We start from the raw sequence: 26,601 nt of genomic DNA on the forward strand, positions 1-26,601 counted from the left end.
ATTCAATAATTTCATGTCCCCCATTCCACCCTCAAAGTGTACTTCTTTTTATTATGATAATTATTTTGTTAATCCTCACCCCCATGATTTTTAGAAAGAGTGGAACGAAGAGAGGAAGAGGGAGAGAGGGAGAGGAAAAGAGAGAGAGAGAGAGACATCAATAAGAGAGACACATTGATTGGTTGCCTCCCGCACGTGCCCCGACTGGACCAGGAATTGAACCCGAGACCCTTCAGTGTGCAGGTTGACACTCTAACCGTTAAGCCACACTGGCCAGGGCTCAAAGTGTACTTCTTACAAGTCAACAAGTAAAAGATTAATGATTCACAAAACTCAGTTCAGTGTTAACACTTTTTACCTGTTTAATGTAGGGCTAGACACTGAGTTGCTTTAATAAGAAATTTGGTTATAGTTAGTCATAATTATTACCCTTTTTAAAAAAATCTTTATACGTTAGGAAATTCTAATGCTCATTTAAAGCCCTAGGGCACACTTTTAGAAAGCATTTTCTCCGTAGGTCAGCATTTATCTAAGCACGTCTGCAAACGCTCTGTTACAGGGAGAGGAAGAGTGTTGAGCAAATTCTCCTCGACAACCAGACAGCTCCGTTTTAGGGACTGACAGCCTTCCAGCTCGGGGGGAAGTGTTTCCAGGTAATTGCCAACGAGCTCCAGATGAGTAAGGTTCGACAGCTCACCCACACGGGGGGACAAACTCATCAGGCTATTTTTCCCCAAAAGTAAACACTGCAGCTTTTTGCACTGAAACAGCCCATCTGGTAGCGTCTCAATCTGGAAATGGAAAAAAAGAAGCCAGTGAAACCAGTTTTTTGCTGGCCTACTATCATACATTCACTTATGTACACCTCGGCCCTTTTCCCAAAACATTTCTGGATGTTTACATCTAACAATGATGATACATTTGAAGGAGATGGAAAATATAAAGAAAAATAAGGATATTCTGATGTGGAGCCAGAATTAAGGCTACCATAAACTTCTAAACCCTTGTTACATATGCATGGGCAACAAATTTGGTGCTAAACATTCCAATAAGCAATTCTCAAACCAAACCTAAATCAGTTACATACTCGCTGTCCCTAAGATAAAAAAAAACAAACCAGTAACTCAGGAGAATCATAATTATTCTTGAGTTCTAGATCAGAAATAAACTGCTCTCAAGAGTCCTGGTAAAGAGTTTATAGCCTTAAGCAATGAGCAATATCTTCAAAAACATCTTAAGAACAGACATGATGCTATTTTCTTAGGGTTTCACAGTAAAGCCAGAAACTTCATTCTGTTAAAAAACAAAAAAGTCGACAGAAGCAGAGACAAGAGGATTTGATATTTCATTACCCTCTACATACACACTCTTGAGTATTTCTTTACCCTTCTTCCTGCTTTCTGGCTGGTTCGATTAAATGATGGAGCAGAGAGAAATAATTTTAAATATAATAAATAGCCTGCAATTAGGTCAAGTCCTAGAGCCACTCGACTGAAATGCTCCCCTATCTAGTCGGTAGGTTGCATGTGAATTTCTAAGGGAGGCACTGTATGTCTATGAAATAGGGTTTATTGGGGAGACGTCCAGAGGAGAGTTGAGCATGCACAGTACCCTCGACTCTCACCACGCCACTGAGAGGTGAGTTCAGGCCAGGCAGAGCTGGGCTGCACACACCTCACCCTGTAATACTCCATGTATCTGTACAGGTGGGGCCAGGGCATCTTGGCTAGTACGAAACAATGTGGGCTCTTGGTTCAGGAAGCAGCTGCTAGAAGCAAGGATGAAAGGAGCACTCTGGAGGAGCTCAGCCTTCTCCTCAGGTGGCCTAACGTGGCCCCACTGAGCCAGGTCCCTGCTGGGACTTCTAGGGCCATCCAGAATGATCTCCTCAGAAGGATAAACATTCTCTATACAAACTAAAGAATTGTCATACTGCATTAAAAAATGCTCATTATGTCGGAAACTCCCCTCTCCTCCGTCGCCCACATGTACACTCAGTACTGGAGAGCCTTGAGAGTAAATCTAATGATCGCCTTTGCTAAGACCAGCGTTCAATGTAGCGCATCACTGTACACTGAAGTACTTGGTATAAGCAATGAAAAAACATCGACCCTTTTATTACAATCCCTTTTCAAGAATGCAAATGCAACACCGTACAAATGTAGATTGCAACCCTTTCTGGTCAGAGACTTCAGCAACTCAGAAGTAGGGTCACTGAGATATAAACAGAGGAAACAATCAGTCCTGGCGACTTGCTCAGGGTTGACAAGTGCCTGCCAGTGCCTAAGCAATGACTTAGGCGAACCGGTTGAAACGGGAGAAGCTTGGCTCAGCTGTATTTGTGAATGAGTGCTGAGAACCTCCTTTTATGGTTCGTGTTGGGGATAACGTGCTGGGCAAGACAGATGGGTCTTTAAGAACCTCAGTCTAGCATGGGTTCTCAACTTTGGCATTGTTCACATTTGGACAGGATAATTCGTTGTGTGGTGGGTGCCCTGTGCATTGTAGGATGTTTAGCAGCATCCCTGGCCTCCACCTCTTAGCTGCTAGTGCCACCCTCTCCCCAGCTGTGACACCCAAAAATGTCTCCTGGGGGGCAAAGCTGCCCCCCTTTGAGAAGCACTGGTCTTCATGGGAGACACAAGTATTTAAACAATTACACAAATAGTCTGTAATGGGTGCTACAAAGAAGAGAGCCCTAACCAGAGGTGCATCAGGGTACCCCACATCTCCCTTCTTCAGTCCACTTGCAGATCCCAGCAAGAACCTTGCATAATTGAGCTGCCTGCCTGGTGGGTGAGCACCCTGAAGCCATGGCCCCCACTCTCCTGCCCGGCTCTCAGCACTATTTGGTGCTCAACAATCATCTTTCTATCTCTGTCTTTGTAATTTCAGTGACTTCTCAGGAGAGGGATTTCACAAGACCAGGGAGTGAGCCTCTGGGCGGGCTGTCAACATGTCTGTGCTGCTCTGAGAGGGTGAGTCAGGGCTGTAGTCAGCGGACCCACTTCCCCAGTGCCAAGTGTCAGGGGCTTTGTCTCAACATCAGCATGTAGTTAAAGCACAAGAACTTGACTCACCTACTTGACTTCAATTTTGCTAAAAGAGGCTGGGTAGCTATGTTAGAGACTCAAGACTTTCTTTCAACTCAGCAATTTTATCTTGAAAAATCTACTTACACCTTTAAAAAATAGTTCACCCCAAGCTCACAAGAACACCAAACACTGTGCGTGGGCCGATGAATTTTATTAAAAAATATTTGTATAGCATTTATTTATATTGAATTCATTGAGCATGTTTTTTCTTCGACTGTAGACTACATAAGCCAGAAAGAAAAGAATGACCTTGGTGGACCACTGATTTCTTTTAAAAAATCAGAAGAAATATTTATAGACCTGATCAGGGAGATGATAAAGTTCATAAAAAGAATGATTTTACAGACTAAACTATAATACACACATATAATAAACTATAAAATGTACAACATGGACCACAATAAAAACTAATGCTACAATATCACTATATCCTAGAATTCTCTAGCAATGAAAATATCTTCAACTAAATGTACGAATGCCCCCAAGACATCCAAAGAAGAGCTCTCCTCCTCCTATATCTAAGGCTGACATTGATAATGAAATGCTCCACTGTTTCCCAGAGCATCGGACCTTACTTCTGAATCCTTCTCAATGTCACATTTCCTTCTCTTCTGGCTACTGACATATGCTCTCTCACTCAAGACATGCTAATCAAATACATAAAATCCAATCATTTCAAAAAACAAAGCTGAATATTTCCATTTCTAAGCAATGATGTCCAAAACAACTAGCCCTGCCACAGAAATGATCTTCTGCACTGTTCCACATTAATATGTGAAATAATGAGGAACTTCCATAGTATTCACCCTCTGGCTACAAGTTTCCGAGTTAATAAAATAAATGCATTACATGTAGAAATGCAGATGTCAGGAGACCAAGGTGTAAACTGGACTGGTTTTCAAGATTTGAGTGCAGTTATGAAATCCCCTCCCCCCTTCCTTGTGCTTCTCCATCACATTCCGTACATTCAGAACCCAGGTACCCCTTGGCACTGGGACAGAGATGGATGCTGCCTCTTCCCCTCCCATCCTCCACACACACCCCTTCCTAGTAGCACCAGTTGGACTGATGCATTATTTAATGTGTAGTACAAAGAGCTCAAGAGTAGGGGTTGAAACACTCGGATGCCATTCCAGATTCATCACTAGGAAGCTTCAGACCTCAGTTCAATTTACTAGGAGCCTTTGTTTGAGTGTCAGTAAAAGGAGGGCAGTGGACTAGAGCAGAGGATGGAGGGTAAATATTCTAGGTTTTGTGGACCAAGAGGGAAAACTGAAAATTATGCCATTGCTTGTATAACAAGAGAAAAAAAATTTCACACATTTTTATGTGATGAAATTCAAAATATAATAAACAGCAACTGAACATAATTTTTTGTAGTATAAGCCCACTAATCAGAATTTATTCATGGACACTGAAATGTGAGTTTCATAAAATTTTTATGTGTGACAAACTATTATTATTCTTTTGACCTTTACTCCCAACAATTTAACAATTTAAAAACCATTCTTAGCTCAGGCTGTGGGTAGACCTGACTCCCAGGCTGTCTGCCAACCTCTGACCCATAGTGTTCCTTTCAGATACGAGTCTTTGTCTCTTGGTTTAGATCTGTATTCCTCATCGTAAATCATAACTGATTAAACCTTTTCATGGGGTTTTGTTTCTTGACTGTCCTCTCCCAACTCTTCTTAAAAAAAAGTTTATTTATTGATTTTAGAGCGAGAGGGAGGAAGGCAGAGAGGGAAACATCAATTTGTTCTTCCACTTATTTATGTATTCACTGGCTGATTCTTGTATGTGCCCTGTCAGGGATCGAACTTGCAACCTGGGAGTATCAGGACAGTGCTCTAACCAACTGAGTTTTTTGGCCAGGGCCCAACTCTTCTATATGCTACAATCAGAGCCTCCTTTGAAGCTACCAGTTCAAGCTAACTAGAACTTTCAAGCTCAAGTTTTACCACAGCCAGTATCCAATGAATCAAACATGAACTTGACTTGCAGACCTCAAGGCGCTCTCCATTCCGACCACCTTGCGAAACACTCTCATTCTTACTACATCTGGGCATGCCTGTGGTAATCCTCTGTGCATGACCTCTATCTCGTCACATGTCCCGCCTCCAGTGTTCTCAGGATGTGTTCCACGGACTGTCTTGCTCAGGTAAGTTGGACAAATGTTGCATACCACATCTCCCTCTTGGAGAAGCATAATGCATGCTCATATTTTAAAGGCTCTAAAGTATCCTGCTGCAAGAATATAACAAAAAATATTTAATGCTTTTGTGATACTACCTATTGTTATCCTGTGGAAGAAACTCTGGAGTGCCCGCTCCTTGAATGTCTGTCATTTGGGGAACTGCCTAGAGAATTCTCTACCTGGAGCCCAGTTCCCACGAGAGGAACTGACACCACCAGATTCTTGTGTTCCCAGCTGCCTTAGGGCTCAAGTGTGGGCATTCCTAATTCTGCCAACCAGTGCTCAGACTTCGAATGGGGTAGCGTCACGAAGAAGCAGAAACCACGAAGAACCTGTTTGGTGAAGGGCAAGGGCTTCCGGGAGCACTGGTGCCCAGAGTTGGTCAGTGGCAAGGTTTCTGTACCATGTTGCTTTTGTGCTATGATTCTGGCTGTGGTCCTTTTTGCTGTCTGACTAACTTTATACTTGTTTTCTTTTTTTAATTAATTAATTAATTTTTGTTACAGATGTTTCTCCTCCCCCCCCCCCCACTGATTTCCCCCTCTGTCTCCCTCCCTGCCCTGTCCCCAGCTTGGTTGTCCATGTCCGTTGTTCATGCATACATTATGCTTGTTTTCCAAGCTTAATTCTGCAGTCTTGTCAGTGATAATATGAGCTATCCAATGCCCTTAAAAGAAAAAAAAAAAGTCTTTTCTGCTTAACTTCAGATTTAGTATTTGTTGCTTCCATTTATGAATTTGATACACTGCTTAAGTCTTTAAAATAATCTTTAAAACATCTATTCTCAGGAACCCTTACCAACCTCCTCCATTCCAAATGGATGAAGTGACTCACATTTCTGTGTATGTACATATCTAAATACTTATGTATTGAATTGGATGTTTTATGTTCTAATTTTTAAACATATTTTGGTCTACCTCATAGAATCATGAGGATCTCAAGGTTAGAAGGAACTTGAAATTAGTTAAATCCCTACATGAAACCTGAATCTCCGATTCCCTTTAACAACCTTCCTACAAAGTGGTTGTCTATATCTGGACAGTTTATTTATTTATTTATTTATTTATTTATTTATTTATTTTTATTACTGAAATTATTATACATGCCCCCTCCCCTTCCCCCATTGTCCCGCTCCTTGTACAGTTTTATTAATAACAAAGTCACCTCTCCCTTCTCAAATATTCATTCAATCTTTGGACAGCTTTTTGGGAAAGATGAGAAGTCTTCTCCTGCTTGCCCTAGTCAAAGACTTATGGGTACTCCCAATGCGCCTTCCTTTCTATGTAAGTCTTCTGAAATTCTGAAGACCACTGTGTGGACTACTCCCTGTCCCTTCTCTCCCCATCATCAGCTGACCTGTTCCATCGGAGAGGCACTTACTTCTCAGCTCTCTAGTTCTGTCTTCGGACGGGCTCCCGTTCCTCCGCAGCGCTATTCAGCACATCTCTTCAGAGTCTTAGGACTGTCCCTCCCCCATTCAGTTGTCATGGTCATCATTATGGTTCTGAGGATGCTCAGAGACAGCTTATCAAAACTGAGACAACCCAGCCAAAGATATCTTTCTACCTTGACCATAAACTACTTTCAGCATAAATTTTTCATGTGCTACCAAGCATACACCCTTATCCAAGATAGGATTTGTCTGAAACTCACCCCTAGTCTCTCAGACACGGTCCAGAAGTCAATAAACTTGGTGTTAAAAGTACTAATGCTCTTAGGTTTCATTACATTAAACTAAAAAAAAAAAAAAAATTAACTTGCTTCTACATTTGAAGAATTCATGGCCAGCTAACAATTTAATCAGCTGCAACTTTCAAAAATGCATATAGTGATTTAACTGTATGATACTTGGTGAAACCAATGCCCCTCAAAATAACTATTTATACTTTTAAACACAAATTTATTAAAAAATTTAACCAAAATATTAATATTAATCAACTGCAGAGTTCACCAACATTAATGATAACTCTCTAGACCCGTAGTCTTCAAAGTATGGTCACAAAACCAGCAGCATCAGCTTCACCTGGGACTTTTTACAGTTACAGACTCTTGATCTTGCACCAGCCCTACTAGATGAGGAGCCCTGGAGTGGAACTAGGAACCTGTGTTTTATCAAGCCCTTTAGGTAACTGTAATGTGCACTGCTAATCTCAGTCAAGCCTAAAAGAGTTTTAGAACCTCCTAATCCTTGAAGACCCGATGATGTCTCATTTATCTAGTCTCTGACATATGCGTGAAGTCTTAAGAGTTCTAAAAATCAGCATGAATTTTGCCCTCACTCCCTGACTTTCTGGAATTCCTCTAACAATCCCTGGTTCTCAAAAATAATACCTGGTGATTAATATGTGTATTAGCCGACACCATGCTCACAGCTACATTTAGCATGAAATATGAATAATAAAACGTCTAGGAGATAACACAGTTGGGTGGGTGGTAGAAGGAAACAGTTCCCGGTTTCAACTAGAGGAAGCTCCCTTTCCTCTCAGCAGATGCGAGTTCTGAGCGGTTTTCTCCTCCCCCTTCTTTCCATACGGGCATCGGCATCGCTCTCTTACCCCTTTCGGCTAACACACGTTTTTTCTTTTTCCTCCTCCTTCGCATTTTAACCTAGGAAACTACTCATTTGTTTTGTTTTTTCTTGTTTCAGAGATGTTAAGTTTTCCTTAACTTGGCTTTACTGTTGCAAATTATGGTTCATTTTTAAGGCATGGAAGCTGGAAAAAGCCTCTGAGAAGCCCTGGTGTCGCATTATAGCACCAGGCCTCTCATTTCGGACTCCCTTCTAGACATGCACGCGGACTTCGGCTCTCGCCGCACCACAAAGACAGCTTTATGAATAACTCACGATCGCAGTAGTTTTAACAGAAGTCTCTGCTCCCAGAACGGATTTGGGAAGCTGAAAAGTTTTATGAAACTTTCTAAGTAGTTAAGACCTTTCCGAAATGAAAAGTAAGCTCTGCCATAACTAGTTAGTTTAAAACACTTCAACCGGGATCTTTAGGTAAAATATGGAGAAAGAGAATAAAGAGAACATATGTCGAGCAACTACTACGAGTTAGGAACTGTGCCAAGCGCTTATATAGTTTTTCATAAAACCTCCACCCCAACGTGTCAGTTAGATTAAAAACTGCTGCTCAGTGTGTTAGTAATTTGGCCATGGTCACATGTCCAGTAAGTGGTAGTCAGGCTGTTCTCAGAGGATGCTTAGTATGACATAATGTCCATTTTCTTTACCTACATTACACACTATGACAGCAGATACTCAAAAGAGTCGCTGAATGAAGGGAAGAATGGATTTACTTACATTGTTGTTGGTCACAGCAAAGTATTGCAAATCACTCAAATATTGGATTTCGTCTGGAATGAAGGTCAGGTGGTTATAGCTTAGATCCAAAAAATGGAGTTTGGTGCATAGAAAAAGCTGCAGGGGCAGATTCTCAATATTATTATGGTCCAAAGACAGCTGCTCTAGGTTAGATAACGCCCCGATTTGGGCAGGAATATAAGCAATGTTATTGTGCCACAATTTTAAGCAGGAAAGATTCTGGAGATGCTGAAAGCTAATGATCTCCTCCACAGTTTTAAGGTTATTCTCCTTTAGGTCTAACTCATGCAAATTGTTCAGGCTGAAAATGGAGTGTGGAATGCGTTCGAGGTCACAGCTGATCAGCTCTAAGCTTTTCAGATTGACCATTTTTTTCAGGTTGTTCAACACCACCAGTTTGCTTCCCTCATTATTGAGGGACAGCTTCTGCAGCGAAGGCAGGAGGTCTGTAATGACTTGGGGGATCCGGGACAGGCTGCTCTTTAAGTAGAGGGTCCTCAGGTTTTTTAAGTCCTGAAAGCCCTCCAGCTGCATGGTACTCAGCTGCTCAGGTAGAACACAGCCCGACAGATAAAGTTCCTTGAGATTCTTCAGGTGAAACACCCAGCGTGGAATTTTCCCCATTTCAGTAAATTTCAGGCGGAGAATTTTTAAGTTCTCCTCTAAAAAGGCCAGGGCAGGATGGTCTACCACCAGAGACGAATGGTACACGTGGAGCTCCTTGAGGTTGACCAGCTGTGAGACTGTGGAGGGCAGCTTGACCTCCGGAATCAGCTCCAGGCTGAGCACTTCGATTTCAGTGAGCTCAAACACATTGTCCGGAAGACCGTTGAGCATAAACAGATGCAGTTCGACCTTGTCCTGGGAATTTTTCACCAGCTTACTTTTCAGTTTCTCAACCGTCCATTCGTTATTGAGGTTGATCTGTTTCAGTTTGTTCTCACTGACCTCCGACAGGAATATGGAGAAGCGTTTGGAGTACAGAGGGTCGTACTGATCAGCCAGGTGGAGGATGAAGGCGAAGTCATTTTTGACATCGGGTATGTCGCTGTAGTTGCTTTTTTCTCTCAACGCCTCAAAGGAATACTGCTTCAGCGAGCTCCTCAGCATCCACCACAAGCTGTAGGAGGAGGTGAGACCATACAGTATAACCAAAATGACATAAAACGAAGCCAGGACCTTAAATATCTCTGCCAAGGAGTAGACACACTGGTAACGCTTGTAGCCGGTGAAAGCCTGCACATCAATTAAACAGTCGATTTCCAGAGTGATATAGGTTAGAAAATAGGGAACGTAACTTATGATGAGGACAAACAGAATGACTTTGACGATGATCTGCTTCAGATACACTCTGTAAATGATATCCTTCTGCTCCACGTGCATGCGGAACCTTTTCACTTTCTCAAAGATGGCTTTGGCCTGTTCGCCCTCCTTCTTGTCCAGGACACTGGACGTTGGGCTTTCTATGCCAGTCGTCTCCATGCCCGGCTGCGGGTAGGGCAATGACTGCTTATTGGCATCGACATCAGCTGAACACCCCGAGGATGAGAGCAAAACCTTGGACTTGGAGAGTGCCAGGGGCCTCACCGACTGCTCGGCCACCGTTTCCGACAGGGCGCGGGTGGTCCACGGGGAATCGAAACACTTGTGAAGGATGGCCACGAAATGCTCGAGCCTGGAGCTGGTGCTGGGGTAGTGCAGCCAGAAGTTGCTGCAGGCTGCAAAGATGAGCGTGTGCAGGAGCACCAGGTAGGGGAAAAACTTGGCGAACCAGTGGAGCTGCTTCTCGTAACAGACGGCGTCGATGTAGGAGTACTGCTGGCGGTGGAGGTCGTTCTGGATTCTGAGGGGGAGCGGAAGCGGGGTCCCGGGGTCAGAGGAGGCATTCACGCTGGCTTTCAGGAGGTGCCAAGGCACGGTGCAGTGATTGTCGAATTCCACTTTACAGGGAAGACAGCACAGGACCCTGCTCTGCGTGAGCTGGAGCGCGCCGGCCAGCACGGCCACCAGCAGCATGACCAGGGTGATGTAATACCAGAAGACGTCCCACCACGGTTTTAGGATATGATAAGATGATTGGGCGTCTGCTAAACATTTTAGCTCTGTTAGTGTAATCATGACTTTCCCTTGCAGGAGTACAGACACTAGAAAAGAAAAATAAAAGAAAAACCACTGAAGTAAAAGCATCGAAAATAAGCATTTAACTCTAAGTAGGATTTAGCCCCGGGCAAACCCTGGAAGGCAGCACTGATCAGGGGGTACGGAGGTCTTCTGGTTTCATTGAAAAATGTATCCTCTAAAGCACCTTAGATGAGATACCATTTGGTGATAACCAGACTGGGGCAGGAATCTAGTTTTTTCCTAAATGTTGACTCAATGCTAAGCTATTAAAAACCAGAATCCAAATTTTCTTCAATTACATTGCGAAATGTTGTTCTTATTCTACTTGTTCCTAGTTACATTTTATATCCTCCAAAAGGTCTGAAGAAGCTTCTTCCCACATCCTACCGCATCCTGAAGGCCCAATGTCTAGAGCATTGGTTCTAGCCTAAGAGTTGTGTTTCAGTCACGGTGAGAAACCTCTTCTGAGCAAGCACTGCCTTATAAAATTATCCCTTCAGATAATTCTAGAGGGATCTACCAATTCTATATTCAAAACAACATATAATTTAATGCATTATTTCCCCCCTCCCCCCGCTGGGCTCTTGCTTTGTAACTCAAGTTCATGTGCAACTTAGAGGATTTAAAAGCTGACAAACAATAGTAATGGCTTAAAAGACTGGGAATAAAAACTCAGAGCAATATTCTACTATGGGGATGCTCATGTTGAATATTTTCATGACAAAATACTATTAGAATAAATGATTAAGGGCTTAGTCTACTATTAAATTATTTTTGCCTTTAGAAAAACAAGGTGGATTTTGCATTTTCACGTTTAAAAGTACTCAATGTTCCTTACATAAATGATTTATGTAATGTTCAGAAAGAAATATTACATAAAACATTAAAAAATTAAGTCATTAAAATTTTTAAAAAATCAATTGTTTTAAAAATGGTTAATTAGCAAAATCCACACCACCTATAAGATGGCACAGAATAAGAAAGATAAAAGGAAATATTTGAACATAATAACATATTTGGTAAGAAAAAAGAAGAAAAAAAATCACAGTTATCTTTTGCTGGTGGCCCAGTTTTAACCTACGTGCAAGGGCTTCTCTTGCACTTTCTTGAATTTAAAGTCTTTTCTTTCCTGGGTCTGAGTTTCTCTTTCAAGATATCCTAGGACTGGTAGCACTCCCTAAGGAAGACTCTTTTGAGCTCATTCATCCCCCTGCTAGAGACTGTCATCCTGCCTTGAGCCCCAGAATTCCATTACAGATGCTCTGCTACCTGTTATGTTCTCTTTTGCTGGTCAGCTCCAACACGTCATCTGACCTTGAACCCTACACCTTCATGCTTTCCCACTTGTTAGAGCACCCCATGATCCCGTCTTAACTGATGGACTAGAGTACGACTTTCTACCTGCATCCTCTCTGGACATCACATCCTCATATTACATGGATTCGACTTCCTCTTAGGACCTGTGGTTTGATGATACAACTCCCCAGGGCTTCCCTCCTTCAGTTTAGTGGGTCTATTTCTAACTCTCGGCTCCTCCCATTCTGCAGTTAACCATAACTGTGTGTCAAGACAAGACAAAAACCAAAACTAAGAGGATTATATGAGACAAATAGAAAGTCCTGGACTTAGACCCCAATATACCATAAACAGGATGGCAGGAAGGATGGTAGAAAACATTGCTGGATGAACATGTGAAAAATACCTATGGATTTTACTTGACATAAACATATACTTTTAGCTAATAGTGTGATGGTTTTTGTGCTAAATGTCGCTATGTGCCATATTAATGCTAACTATAGTTATAATATTACTATAACCTGGAGCCATATTAATAGATGAATCCAGAAAAAGGGACAACAGTCATTCTGAGCAAAAAAGATAAACTCATGGACATGAACAACAGTGTGGTGATTGCTGGGGGAGAGGGAAGACGTGGGCAGAGGGAGAAGAGGGTATGGGGGAATAAATGGTGATGGAAGGAGACTTGACTTGGGGTGGTGAACATACAATACAATGTACAGATGATGTGTTGTGGAATTGTGCACTTGAAACCTATATGATTTTGTTAACTAGTGTCACCTCAATAAATTCAATAAAAAGAAAAAAGAAAAAGAAGTGACACATGCTATAATAAATAAAACAAAACAGAACAAAAAAAATTAGGAAATACCCTAAATCCCACATATTTCTCTAAAACATTTCAGATCCACATAGCTTTTGGACTGGTATTTGATTTTGCATTTCATTGATACATTATTGTAAAAAATGCTTTGCCTTTTTTCCTCATTGAAACAAACCTAAAGTCATAATGTATGTTCTTCCAAATTAAAGCATCCGTGGCATCAATAAAACTGTTTTATATATAGCTCTGGCAATATTGAGATATGTAAGCATTTTAGTTGAATACAAAACACACACAGGATCAACAGGAAGTTGACTTTACAGTTAATTTTAATGGATGTGATGGATAATTTAAGAGGGTTTGATTCCCAGGTTCATCCTCCAAATCACAGCAGTAAGTGATTTCAGCAGAAATTACGGTATGTTCAAAATTAACAGCAAGGTCAGACTATAATTTTAGATTGAAAATGTACAGGCCATTTTCTAAATTTGGGATTCAAATACAAAAGTAGCTTTGCCATCATTATTAAATTGGCCTCAAAGACTATTCATTAGACCACTGTCCTTAAAAGTTGCCTTCTTAGGAAACTTCATCAGTTTGGTTATTCTTTTAAAGTGAGAGCTTTGTTTACATTGAAAACTTCCAGTAGGTTGCTAAAAGTAATAAAAAACAAACATACAGGCACTGAAACTTACTCTTAAAAAAAATAATAAACAGAAAATAAATCAGTGAATAAAACTGTCAGGTTTTCCTTTATAGCTTGTCCTTGATTTATAAATTTCTACTTCCTGCCTCAGGGAGGGTAGTGAAGGCTAGGTTATGGTGTTTCAGGTGTAAACTGTCTTCTGGGTTATAAGCTAGTTTGTTGCTTCATGCTCAAGGCTGTTTATTCAGCACCAACTATTAGTTTTTGGCTATAATGGTCAAAGATTTACAGAAGATATAGATCGTTGTTGTCACTTTTGTTCTCCTTATTGAAAAACTTCCATATTATTGATCAGTGTTGACAAAAGGCATGCTCATGAACAGTGGACTTATAATCTACTTCATAAAAAAGTCATTATTAATATCGATGAAATCAGTCTTTATCTAACACTTTGTTTGTTGGATCGGCCTGAAAACCTTTCTTCTTCTCCCTCCCCCCAGGACAGGAAGAGCAGGTGAGGGGACGATTCCATCTTATGGGAGCACCTCAAATTGGGGTTGTGATTGGTTCCCAGCACTGTTCACTAGGGCAATTGCTCCCTGATCCACAGAGATGCCATGGCTCCCAGCAAGGTGATCAGGATCTCTATTCCCTCTAAGTTCTCTCAAAGTGGAGAAGCAATGGTTTATGCTGGTTATTTGTACATGGCTTTGCCCCAATGAAATTGACTTTCAGTGGTGCGCTATGATATAATACTAGAGGAAGGATCATTTGTTTGCTAGATCTTTGGATGCTAGAAAGAGGGAGGGATCCAGGGAAATCATCAGAGAAAGAGAAATGGTAAAGAAGAGAACAAGAGCTTATTCAGTACTTATTGTATTCCATTCATTGTGTTAAATCAGTTTGTTTAGTCTTACAGCTACATTAAAAATAAGAGATCTTACCCTGGCTGGGTAGCTCAGTTGGTTAGAGTATCATCCCAAAATGCCAAGGTTGAGGGTCCAATCCCAGTTAGGGCATATATAAGAAGCAACCAATGAGTCCATCAATAAGTGCAACAACAAACCAATGTTTCTCCCCACCTCCATTCCCCTCTCTCTCTAAAATAAAAAACAAACAAACAACAAAAAAGAAACAGAGATGTCCATTTTATGGGCAAGGACATCAAGGCAAATAGTGGTTACTTGCCAAAATCATCCAGTTAATGGTTGGCTTTCTGTTGCCTGAAGGCCCCTGACCCAACTCCATGCCTTCTACTGCACTATGCAGAAACACAAGAGTGCAGCTGGAACAGTAGAAGAGGAGAGCGAAGGGAGAAAAGAAAAACGAAAGAAAGCAAAAAATGTGAGAGAGCTCTGAAATGCGGCCAATAGTTATTTAAGGTTAATTCTATCTGAAGTGAGGGTAATGCTAAGCAAGACCACTTGACGCATCTTTTTCGTTTCTGGGTCATATGGTTCCCTCTTTGCCATTTCAGCAGGATCCCAGTTTTAGGAAGCTATTTGAAAATTCTCTACTTAAGGTTCATCCCTCTCAGAGACATAGTTATGTAATAAAAATAAAGTTTTGCCAGAAGTATAATAACAATTTTCTGCAAAATACATTTGAGAAGAGAACATTTATTTGGTTAGTAGGATGACCCATTTCTAGGTTAGCCTTGTAAGCAGGAGGTGTGGGTTTTATTTTGCAGAGACAAGTTTCTTTTTTTTTTTTATCCTCACCCGAGGACATTTTTTTTTTTCCATTTTTTGTTCAGATAGAGTGGGAGGGAGAGAGAGAGAGAGAAACATCGATGTGAAAGGGACACATCGAGTGGCTGGCTGCCACCTGCACGACCAACCAGGGCCAGGGAAAAACTGCAACTGAGGTACGTGCCCTTAGCGGGAACCAAACCCGGGTCTCTCTGGACCACAGGCCAATGCTCTAACCACTGATCAAAACCGGCCAGCGCAGAGACAACTTTCTTAAATATTTTTTTAGTTTCTATAATATTGCATTTTTGGACTCCTGACACTCTGCCACCTTTCACTCTGGCAGAAGCCCTTCCCTATCTCTGTAGCAATCTGAGGTGAAGACCTGTAAAGATGTTTTGTTTTGATTTCAGTATTAAAAAAAAAAAAGAACCAGCCCTGGCCGGTTTGGCTCAGCAGTTAGAGCATTGGCCTGCGGTCCCGAGAGACCCGGGTTCGGTTCCCGCTAAGGGCATGTACCTTGATTGCAGTTTGTCCCCGGTCCTGGTTGGTCGTGCGGGTGGCAGCCACTCGATGTGTCCCTTTCACATCGATGTTTCTCTCTCTCTCTCTCTCTCTTCCTCTCTCTCCCTCCCACTCTACCTGAACAACAACAACAACAAAAAAAGAACCAGAAATAAAGAATACAATAGCTGAAATGAAGAATACACTAGAAAAAATCAATAGCACATTAGATAATTAGTGATTAGAAAGACAAGGCATCAGAAAACAGCCAAAAAGAGACGCAAAAAGAAAAAGAATTAAAAAAGAGAGAGAGAATAGTTTAAAGGAGATCTGGGACAACATAAAGAACAACAACATCTGCCTCATAGGGGTACCAGAAGGAGTAGAGAGTAAACTAGGGATTGAGAAGATATATCAAGAAATATGCCCTGGCCGGTTTGGCTCAGCGGTTAGAGCGTCGGCCTGCGGTACAGAGAGACCCGGGTTCGGTTCCCGCTAAGGGCACGTACCTCGGTTGCAGTTTGTCCCCGGCCCTGGTTGGTCGTGCGGGTGGCAGCCACTCGATGTGTCCCTTCACGTCGATGTTTCTCTCTCTCTCTCCCTTCCTCTCTCTCCCTCCCACTCTATCTGTACAAAAAATGGAAAAATAGCCTCGGGTGAGGATTAAAAAAAAAAAAAAAAAAAAAAAAAAAAGAAATAATAACTGAAATCTTTCCTAACCTGGGTGAAGGAAAAAAGATAAACAAGTACAGAAAGCACAGAGTCCCAAGTAAGATGACCCCAAAGAGGCCCACACCAAAACACATCATAATAAAAATGGAAAGGTAAAAGACAGAGAATCTTAAAGGCAACAAGAAAAAAACAGCTACCTCCAAAAGAGCTCCCACAAGACTGTCAAGCTGATTTATCAACAGAAACATTTCAGGCCAAAAGGGATTGGAACATATATTCAAAGTAATGAAAAGCAAGGACCTACAACCAAGACTTGGGAGTCTTCCCTTCTCTCAATTTTTTTTGGATAGTTTGACAAGGATAGGTGTTCTTTGAATGTTTTGTAAAATTTACCTGTGAAGCCATTTGGTCCAGGACTTCTGTATGTTGGAAGTCTTTTTATTACTTTTTTACTTTATTAGTGGTAACCAGTTGGTTCAGATTTTCTGTTGCTTCTTAATTTAGTTTTGGAAGATTATATGTTTCTAGGAATTTATCTATTTCTTCCACATTTTCCAATTTTTTGACATGTAGTTTCAAGTGTACAGCAGAGCAGATAGACATTCATATAGGTTATAAAGTGTTCCCTTTGATAATTCAAGTGCCCACCTGGCACCATAGATAGTTATTACAATATTGTTGACTATATTATCTATGCTTTACCTTAAATCCCCAGGATTGTTTTGTAACTACCAATTAGTACTTCTTAAATCCCCTCACCTTTTTTCACCTTATCCCTCAACATTGCTCTTAAAGGGTTATTAAAATAAAGGAGCAAACTTATCAGGGATATTGATACTCTGTTTCCCTGAGAGAGAACTCAAAGAGGTGAATTTAAATTTCAGTTATGAGGCCAGTATTATCCTAACTCTAAAAGCAGATAAGGACACGACAAACAAAGAAAATGAAAAGCCAATATCCTTGATAAACATAAATAAAAAAAAATTCTCAACAAAATATTAGCAAACCAAACTCAGCAATACAGCAAAAAGATCATACAGCATTATCAAGTGGGATTTATTCTGGGGATACAAGGTAGGCATAACATCCCCAAATCAATTAGCATGACACACCACATAAACAAACGAAAAATTAAAAACCCTATGATAATACCAATAGATGCAGAAAAAGCATTTGACAAAATCCAGCACCTGTTTATGATAAAAACTTTCAGCTATGTGAGAACAGTGGAAACACACCTCAATATAATGAAGGTCACATTATATGACAAACCTGTAGCTAAAATATAGTGAATGCAGAAAAACTAAAAATGTTTCCTTTAAGATCAGGAACAAGACATAGATGTTTACTTTCACCACTCTTATTCAACATAACTGAAAGTCCTAGCCACAGCAACCAGACAAGAAGAAATAAAAGGCATGCACATTGGAAAGAAAAAAGTAAAACTATCATTATGGGCAGATAACATGATACTGTATACAGAAAACCCTACACAGGCTACCAAAAAAACTACTAACCTGATAAATAAATGAATTCAGTAAAGTAGCAGGATATAAAATAAATATTCAGAAATTAGTTGCATTTTCATACACCAATAATAAACTCTTGGAAAGGAAAACGGAGGAAACAATTCCATTTACAATGCCTCAAAGAAAAATAAAATACCTTGGAATAAATTTAACTAAGAAGGTAAAAGATCTGTACTCTAAAAATTATAAGACACCGAAGAAAGAAACAAAAGAAGATACAAATAAATGGAAGCATATACTGTGTTCATGGATAGAAAGAATTAATATCATTAAAATATCCATTCTATCCAAAGCAATCTATAGATTCAATGCAATTCCTATTGAAATACCAGTGGTGTTTTTCACAGAACTATAACAAATAATCCAAAAATTTATATGAAACCACAAAAGATGCTCAGTAGCTACAGCAATCTTGAGGCTGAAGAATAAAGTTGGAGAAATCATGTTACCTGATATTAAACTATACCAAGGCTATAGTAATAAAATAAAAAAAAAAAGCATGGTACTGGCATAAAAGCAGACACATAGATCATTGGACCAGAATAGAGAGCCCAGAAATAAATCCACACCTGTATAGCCAATTAATACTACATACAGGAGGCAAGAACATATGGGTAAAGACAGTCTATTCAATGAATGCTGTTTGGAAAATTGGACAAATACATGTGAAAAATAAAACTAGACCACTTTCTTACACAATATACAAGAATAAATTCAAAATGAATTAAAGACTTACATATAAGACTTGAAATCATAAAACTCCTAGAAGAAAACATAGGCAGTTAAATCTCTGACATTTCTATTAATAATATTTTTTTTCTGATATATCTCCTCAAAGAAAACAAAAGAAAAAATAAACAAATGGGATAACATCAAACTAAAATTTTTACACAGAAAAAGAAACCATCAACAAAACAAAAAGACAACTTACTGAATGGATGAAGATATTCAGCAATGATACATCTGATAAGGAGTTAATATCCCAAATTTGTATAGAACTCATATAACTCAACACCAAGAAAACAACAATCCAATTAAAAAATGGTCAGAGGACCTGAATAGACACTTATCCAAAGAAGACATACAGATGGTTAACAAACACATGAAAAGATACTCAATGTTCCTAATCATCAGAGAAATGCATATTAAAACCACAACGATCTATCACCACACACCTGTCAGAATGGCTATTATCAATAAATCAATAAATAACAAACGCTGGTGAGGATGTAGAGAAAAAGAAATCTTGGGCACTGCTGGTGGGAATGCAGATTGGTGCAGCCACTATGAAAAACAGTATGAAGATTCCTCACAAACTTAAATATGGAACTGCCTTATGACCCAGTGATTCCACTTCTGAGTATATATCTGAAGGAACCCAAGACACTAATTAAAAAAATATATATACACACCTATGTTCACTGCAGCATTATTTACAAAAGCCAACATGCATAACTACCCAAGTGCTCATTTATAGATGAGTAGATTAAAAAAGCAGTGGTACATATATACAATGGAGTATTACTTGATCATAAAAAAGAATGACATCTTACCATTTGGGACAGCATGGATGGACCTAGGGGGTCTTATGCTAAGTAAAATAAGTGAGTCTGAGAAAGACAAATACCATATGATTTCACTTACATGCAGGATCTAAAGAACAAAATAAATAAACAAAACAGAAACAGGTTTATAGATACAGAGAATAGGCTGATGGTTTCCACACAGAAGGGGTTTTGGGGGACTGGGTAAGAAAGGTATAGAGATTAAGAAGTACAAATTGGTAGTTACAAAACAGTCACGGGGATGTAAAGTTCAGCATAGCGAATATAGTCAATACTACTGTAATAGCTAAATATGGTGTCAGATGAGTACTGGAAATATCAATGGGGATCATTCTGGAAAGTATATGACTGTCTAACCATTATGCTGTACACCTGAAATCAAAATAATATTGAATGTAAACTGTAATCGAAAAATAAAAATAAATATAAACAAATCAAAAATGAGTAGGGAAACCTGAGAATTTCTTTATGTTTTTGCATGACTATTTGATAAAAGAATAAGTGGATTTTTCTTAGAGGCAGAACTAGGTGGGTGACATTTCAGAAAGTCACATTTTGAATCAGTTTATAGTGGAACATCCATAGAACTGGCAATTCTGTGAAATAGTTCAGCCCTTTCCCCCTCCCAGGGTCTAGATGAATAAGGTGATCATCTGTCAGGGATGCTGTAAAGGCATTTCTTGTAATGGATGAAGAGCGTGAACCAGGGCACCCCTACAGCACCTCTACGGGCCCTTCTAGCTCAAAGGTCATGTCTTTATTTATTCTCTCAAGGGTCCTGAGTTAAATTAATTCAAGATATATAACTGAAGTTGGAGAAGAATATAAACTCAAAACAGCTCTAACAGTGATAAAGGTATTTGACAGAGAATGAATATTTATTCGACAAAGAACACAAGTCAACATTGACCAAAATAATGTACTTTAAATATGTATACTTACGACAATAAAAAAAAGTGATTCCAATAATTTGACAACACTTCAATCAGGAGGCCTACACCTTTTAAAATTTCTTAGACACACCATCTCTGTGTTTGTCTTCATTCTAAGAGAAAGCATAGATATCTTGAAATAGCTGCAGTTACTTAAGATAATTGAGATACTGTATTCACAGAACTTCTCCATCATAAGACATCATATTAGAAATAAACTTTCATAAATCAGTTCACTTTCGACACTGTGGCACATCCTGGTAAAGCTATGTACACAGGATCCCACTAGTATCAGAGCATCTCAACCCCCGAACTCCCTTAAGTTACAGAAAAATTTCTACAGAAACTTAGACATACAGATTTTAAAATCCCATTATCTACAACAGTGAGATGAACACTTAGCTTTCCCCAAGCAATCTACAAATGTTAATTTCTCTTACTCAGTCTTCATACACAGTTGGTCTTACTTGTATTTATCAAGTGTGCTGTCAAACCCTGTAATTTCTGCACCCTAATTTAAAATCACACATCTATCCAAGTAAGAAGAGGCAGTGAGTGCTCTTTAAACTTAGCCTACTGATTTCATTAGAAATAGTCGCAAGTTCATAACTTTTTAAGACATGGCTCAAAAATATGACTGAAATTCTGTGAAATTATTAAATGTAGTTACCCTTTTATATTCTTTTTTTTTTTTTACCTTTGAGGATTAATAAAAGCCACTCTTAGTATCTTATTCAAATAATCATTTGAAATCGTTTAAATTACATAGATAGTAATCAGTTTGAAATGTGACAACATTCTAAAACAAAAAAATGTTTAAATTGGGTGTGAAAATTTTTTAGTGCCTATGAAACCTCTGAAAGTTTCTGGGAAGGTTCATATACATTTATTTGTCCTGAAGATATGATCCTGTTTTGGTTTATTAAATACTTGAAATCCATGCACAGTACTGACCCCAAATTGCATTTCAGATATTTTTCGTAAAAACCTTGTATCTCTCTCATTTTTTAAAGACCAAAAAGTTGGACATGTCTGAAAATTACTTTGGACTTACCAATTTATGTGTAAAGCCTACTGAATAATTATTAACCAGTATCAAATTGTTTTGTAGGACAGAGAGCACAGTCAGTGTGCATGACAACCTAGGTGTATACTCATTTTGCACACTGGAGCATGAGTTTCTCATTCACAGTTTATTTCTCAAAGGCTTACAGCATACGATACACAGCTGCATGTATGCGCAGCAAGCATGATAAAGACATTTGATGTGTGAAACATTATTGCATCATTCCATAATGCTCTTCAGCCATGATGATACTTCTGGTATACAATACAGCTTTTAAAAAATATTACAAATACATTTTCTATTTTAAACACAGTGCTTCTATGAAAGCAGAGAAATACCAATCTTCAACTATGGTAATATTTTTAAATAATCACAATGAGAAGCTACTATAGTCTGTCAGAGAACTAGAATTTATTTCAGGTTCACCATATTTATTCTTTTTTTGGGGGGAGGGTCAAGGCTCATCTGATTAGGATCTTTAGAGACAGTGGAAGAGAGGAGGGAAGCGGGAAGAGAGAGAAATATCTGTGAGAGACACACATAGATTGGTTGCCTCCTACAAGTGCCCCGACTGGTGCCTGGGATTGAACCTGCAACCCAGGTTTGTGCCTTTGACCAGAAATTGAACCTGCAACCCTTTGGTTCATGGGCCAATGCTCAAACCACTGAACACACGGGCCAGGGCTCACCATATTTATTCTGACTAAAAATTATTTGTAAAGAACATTTGTCTTTTTAAGAATTATAAACTTTTTCATTAATCACCTAATGTAGATTTCCTTTGATGAGTTCCTTGTCAATAAAAGAGCAAAGAAGAAGCTACTGTCAATAATCTAATATCTAGTCTCCTAGTTTCAAGTCACTTTAATTTATATTAATTTGTTTCATACTTACAATAAGCCATGGAGATAAATACTATTTTTCAAATTTTATAAACATAACGCATAAGGCAGGCCCAAAGAAGTTACCATGTCCAATGTGACAAAACCAGGAAGAAACAGATACAACAAGAACCTTGGTCCTCGGACTCAAATCTCAAGCCTTTTCCACTAGACCACAATCCATTTAACTGCCAGTCTCCGTTCCCTCAAAAGCTAAAGAAAAAGCTCAATATTTAACTCTCTTCTTCAACTGCAATGGACTAAATATTTGTGCCCTCCACCCCCGAAATACACACGTGAAACCTACCCCCATGTGACAGTACCCGCGGCGATGCCTCTGGGAGGCGACAGGTCACGAGGGAAGCCCTGGGGAACAGGAGCGGGGAGCCCATGAAAGGCTCCCCACAGCTCTCTTGCCCCTCCTCCCAGGTGAGGGCACAGCAAGGTGGCTGTCTGCGCACTGGGAAGTGCGCTCTCATCAGACACAATGCACCTTGAACTTGGACTTTCTAGCCTCCAGAACTGTGAATTAATGTTTAAGTCACCCAGTCTATGGTAGTTTGTCAAAGCAGTACCAACCAATTAAGAGACCAGTGTGTCCCAACATCTGCATTCTAACTGGGTTCCATTACAATCTTTTGAAAAACAAGGATGCAAATGTAGTTTTCTGTGATGTCTCCAGTCACATATTATATAATCTACTTTTTCAGCTAAGATTTTTTCCTATTAAACACATTCCACTGATCAAAGAGTAAGTAAATATACTAATATATAACATCCACATTTTATGATGTATGAAGAGTCTCAAGCATTCCTATATGTTCACTGATGTTAATTTTTCTCACTGAAGTGTTTAACTGGAGAGCTACAGCATAGCTGTCCTTTGTCATTACAAAAGCAAATACTGTTTGTGTGTTTAGGAAATTTTTTCCAGACGATATTTTTGCAAACAGTGAGGACTCACTCCATCCAAATCAGATCTCTATTTCTAATACACAAATGCACGAAATCAGTTCAAAGAAACAATCTTAAGAGTAAAGGATTTTTATGGTCCTAATACCATTCCTTTAGCTTTTAAACCTCATTAAAAAATCATAAAAGCTTTTCAAAGCACATGAATTCATTTGACACTCTCACCCCAAAGTCTCTTAAGACTGGAACAACAACACTCCAGCTAGGCATCCTTACTTTCCACTGCTCCTGATTTTACTTTGAAAGCATTTCCAAAGTAACCAATGAAAAAATAAACAAATGATGATCAGATGGTATGCAGTCATTATATACTAAGAACTGGACGGTACTTCAAAGATCCCCTGTTCTCTGACCCCAGGCAGGGATATAGACAAACAATTCAAAATGGGGTTTGTCTTCTTATTCTCACTGAAAATTGATTTAAAAGTCATTTCATATCCCTTCAAAATGTTTAGTACTACTTCAAGATGTTTCTTGGGTCTACCATATATCTAACTGAAATTTAAATTCACCTCTTTGAGTTCTCTCTCTGGGAAACAAAGCATTAATATCCGTGATAAACTTGCTCCTTTATTCTAAATGACCCTTTGAGAGGGGTGTTGGGGCATAAGGCGAAAAAGGTGAGGGGATTTAAAAAGTACCAATTGGTAGTTACAGAACAGTCCTGGAGATTTAAGGTAAAGCACAGGGAATATGATCAACAATACTGTAATAACAGTCTAGGGTGCCAGGTGGCACTTAAATTATCAAAGGGAACGCTTTAGAACCTATATGAATGTCTATCTGCTCTGCTGTACACTTGAAACGGACACAAAATACTGCTGAATGCAAACTGTGATAGAAACATAAAAGAGTAAAGAAAGAAAGAACACCTTGGAGTTCTCTTCAGAGAGCTGATGACCAGTACTTAAATGATCGCCAGCAAAACACCTGGCATGCTAGTCTATGTCCCTTACCAACTTTTTCAGATCTTGTCAGTATAGCAATTTTCAAATAATACCTTTCCCTAGTGTAGTTGCAGTTCTGAGACCTAGAAGGGAACTAAGATTTATCTAGCAAAGTGTTTCTCTTACATTAATATCCATAAAAGCCACTGGAGAGCTTATTAAAACACAAAGTGAGAGATCCTACCCTCAGAGTTTCTGATTCATTAGGTCTGAAGTGGGCACCGAGAAAGTGCATGTCTAAAAAAATCCTAGTTAATGTGGCTGCTGCTGGTGCAGAGACCATTCATAAGCATCACAAATCCATGACAGCGGTTCTCAATTTTGGCTTCACATTAGAATCACCAGGGGCATCGTTAAAAGAAACCTACATCCAGACCCCACAACCATGGAGCAATTCAACTGGTCCAGGTAAGGCCAAAATTATTATTTTTTTCTAAATCTTCCCAGGAGGAGAAAGCCCACAAGATAGATTGGCAAGAAAATATCTGAGAAAAGTGCCTACCTTTTAAGTCTTCTGGAATTTTCACTAGATGTCTAGGATACCCCCCCTCCACAGACTGCAAAGGAACCATCTCCCCCATGAACCTCAGGGGCTCAGCTACATGAAGCAGAACAATGAGTCACTGAGCTGTAGAGATTTATTGGCAGGACAGACCGAAGTAGGAGGGATTAGAAACAAGGGAGCAGCTGAAAGGCTATTTTAATCATGTGATACAGAAATAATAAGGGAAAATTTTAATGCATTTGAAAAGAAAGCAAAGAATGAAATAGTCCCTGTAAATAAAAATTCACACCACTTGTCAACATCAGATAGAGCGAGCCACGGAGGAGTGAAACGGATTCAGATTTTTATCCTATGCTACTGTAGTATTTTCCATAGTTTTTAGCACACAGTGCACAATAAATATTTGTACCCTATAGAACTGAACGTACAAAAATGCAGAAGGCAGAAACAAAATACGTTCGGATGTTTAGGAAGGGTGTATCCAAAGCCTTTTTCAGAGAGAGGCTAGAGCTCACTCCATATAGATGAGAAGGATGTTGGCTAGCTGTTTTGCATATTCCAAAACTTAAAGGCTTTAAAAGAAATACAGTTTTATGTTCCATGATTCTGTGGGTGGTTCTTCTGCCTCATGGTGTTGGCTGGCACAGAGATAGCTGGAAGGTCCCAGATGTCCTCATTCATCAGGCGGGGCACTGGTGCTGACTGCCGGCCGGTAACTGCCTCAGGTGGGACTCCAGGTGGCTGGCTGTCCTCACACAGCGTGGTGGCTGGGGTCTAAGATGGTGCATTCCAAGCACAGAGGTGAAAACTGCAGGCCTTTCATGGCAGGGCCCTGGGAGCTACACAGTGCCACACCCAACACATTCTGTTGGCCAAAGGAGTTACACGGCCAGCCCAGATTTGAGGGGAGAAGAAGCAAACACTACCTTTCAAGGGGAGGAGTGTCAAGGAAAGTGCAGCCATGTTTAACCCACCACAGTCTATCCTCTGTCCAGAGACTGATGTTCCCATGCACACAACGCATACTCACCCTCTCCCAAGCTCCGCCCCCCACCAAAAGTTTTATCTCACTACTACAGCATCAAGTTCAGGCTTCAAGTTCAGGACCCTGTCACCTAAACCAGGTCCACGATGCCAGGAGACAATACCCTTAAGATTCTCAGAGCCCTTGGGCCTAGCTGAGACCTGCGAGGCACTGCCCTAATCTTCTGACGTCTTAGTACAAGGTCTTATAGCTGTACCCTGGTTTTTATTTTTACCTCCAGACCAAGTTTTACTGGCAGTAGTGCTCTGGGTCTGATCTTTCAACCTGAGGCCATTTCTTACTTTGAGTACCTTTTGCTGGGTAGGGAAGCTGGCCACGATTAAAGTTTTATTTATGACCCTAGAAAATTATCACTTGCAAATATTTCCTCTAAAGTCTACTTAAAATCTGAACAGTCTCTTTTTAAATTCATCTCTGCAATACTTAGATTGTAGGTGGTTAAAAAAATAAGTTAATCGGCACTTCAATATTCTGCTGAAAAAAAAAATCTCCTAAGCCAGACCCACAGATTCATTAGGTTTGTTTTCAATCTTCCATGTAGGGGACAGTCTTGCTGATTTCTCTGTCACTATTAAAAAACAAGGGTACCATTTTATATTCTCCAATAGTAGTTTTCTCACTGTTCTTCCAGCCCACAATTCTTTTTAAAATCCTCACCTGAGGATATGTTTTTATTGAGTTTTGGAGAGAGAAGAAGGGGAATGGGGGGGGGGGGCGGCGGATATGAGAGAGAGACATTGATCGGTTGCCTGTCATAAGCACCCCGACCAGGGATGGAACCTGCAACCT

General features: G+C 39.8%; 1 protein-coding gene across 2 annotated transcripts in view; it reads right to left on the bottom strand.

Moving 5' to 3' along the window:
- Positions 1–245: 245 nt before the first annotated feature.
- Positions 246–26,601, bottom strand: part of LRRC8B (leucine rich repeat containing 8 VRAC subunit B) — a 52,922-nt gene continuing 26,566 nt past the window's right edge. For both annotated transcript variants that reach the window (XM_036256952.1, XM_036256953.1), the window contains exons 3-5: positions 20,407–20,509; positions 8,594–10,758; positions 246–791 (exon numbers count right to left, since the gene is read on the bottom strand). In XM_036256952.1, the coding sequence (XP_036112845.1) occupies positions 519–791; positions 8,594–10,732 (2,412 nt within the window). In that variant the 5' untranslated portion in view covers positions 10,733–10,758; positions 20,407–20,509 and the 3' untranslated portion in view covers positions 246–518. The remainder of the gene's footprint in view (positions 792–8,593; positions 10,759–20,406; positions 20,510–26,601) is intronic.

The sequence above is a fragment of the Molossus molossus genome, unplaced genomic scaffold (genome assembly GCF_014108415.1).
Source record: "Molossus molossus isolate mMolMol1 unplaced genomic scaffold, mMolMol1.p scaffold_m16_p_12, whole genome shotgun sequence".
NCBI lineage: Eukaryota > Metazoa > Chordata > Mammalia > Chiroptera > Molossidae > Molossus > Molossus molossus.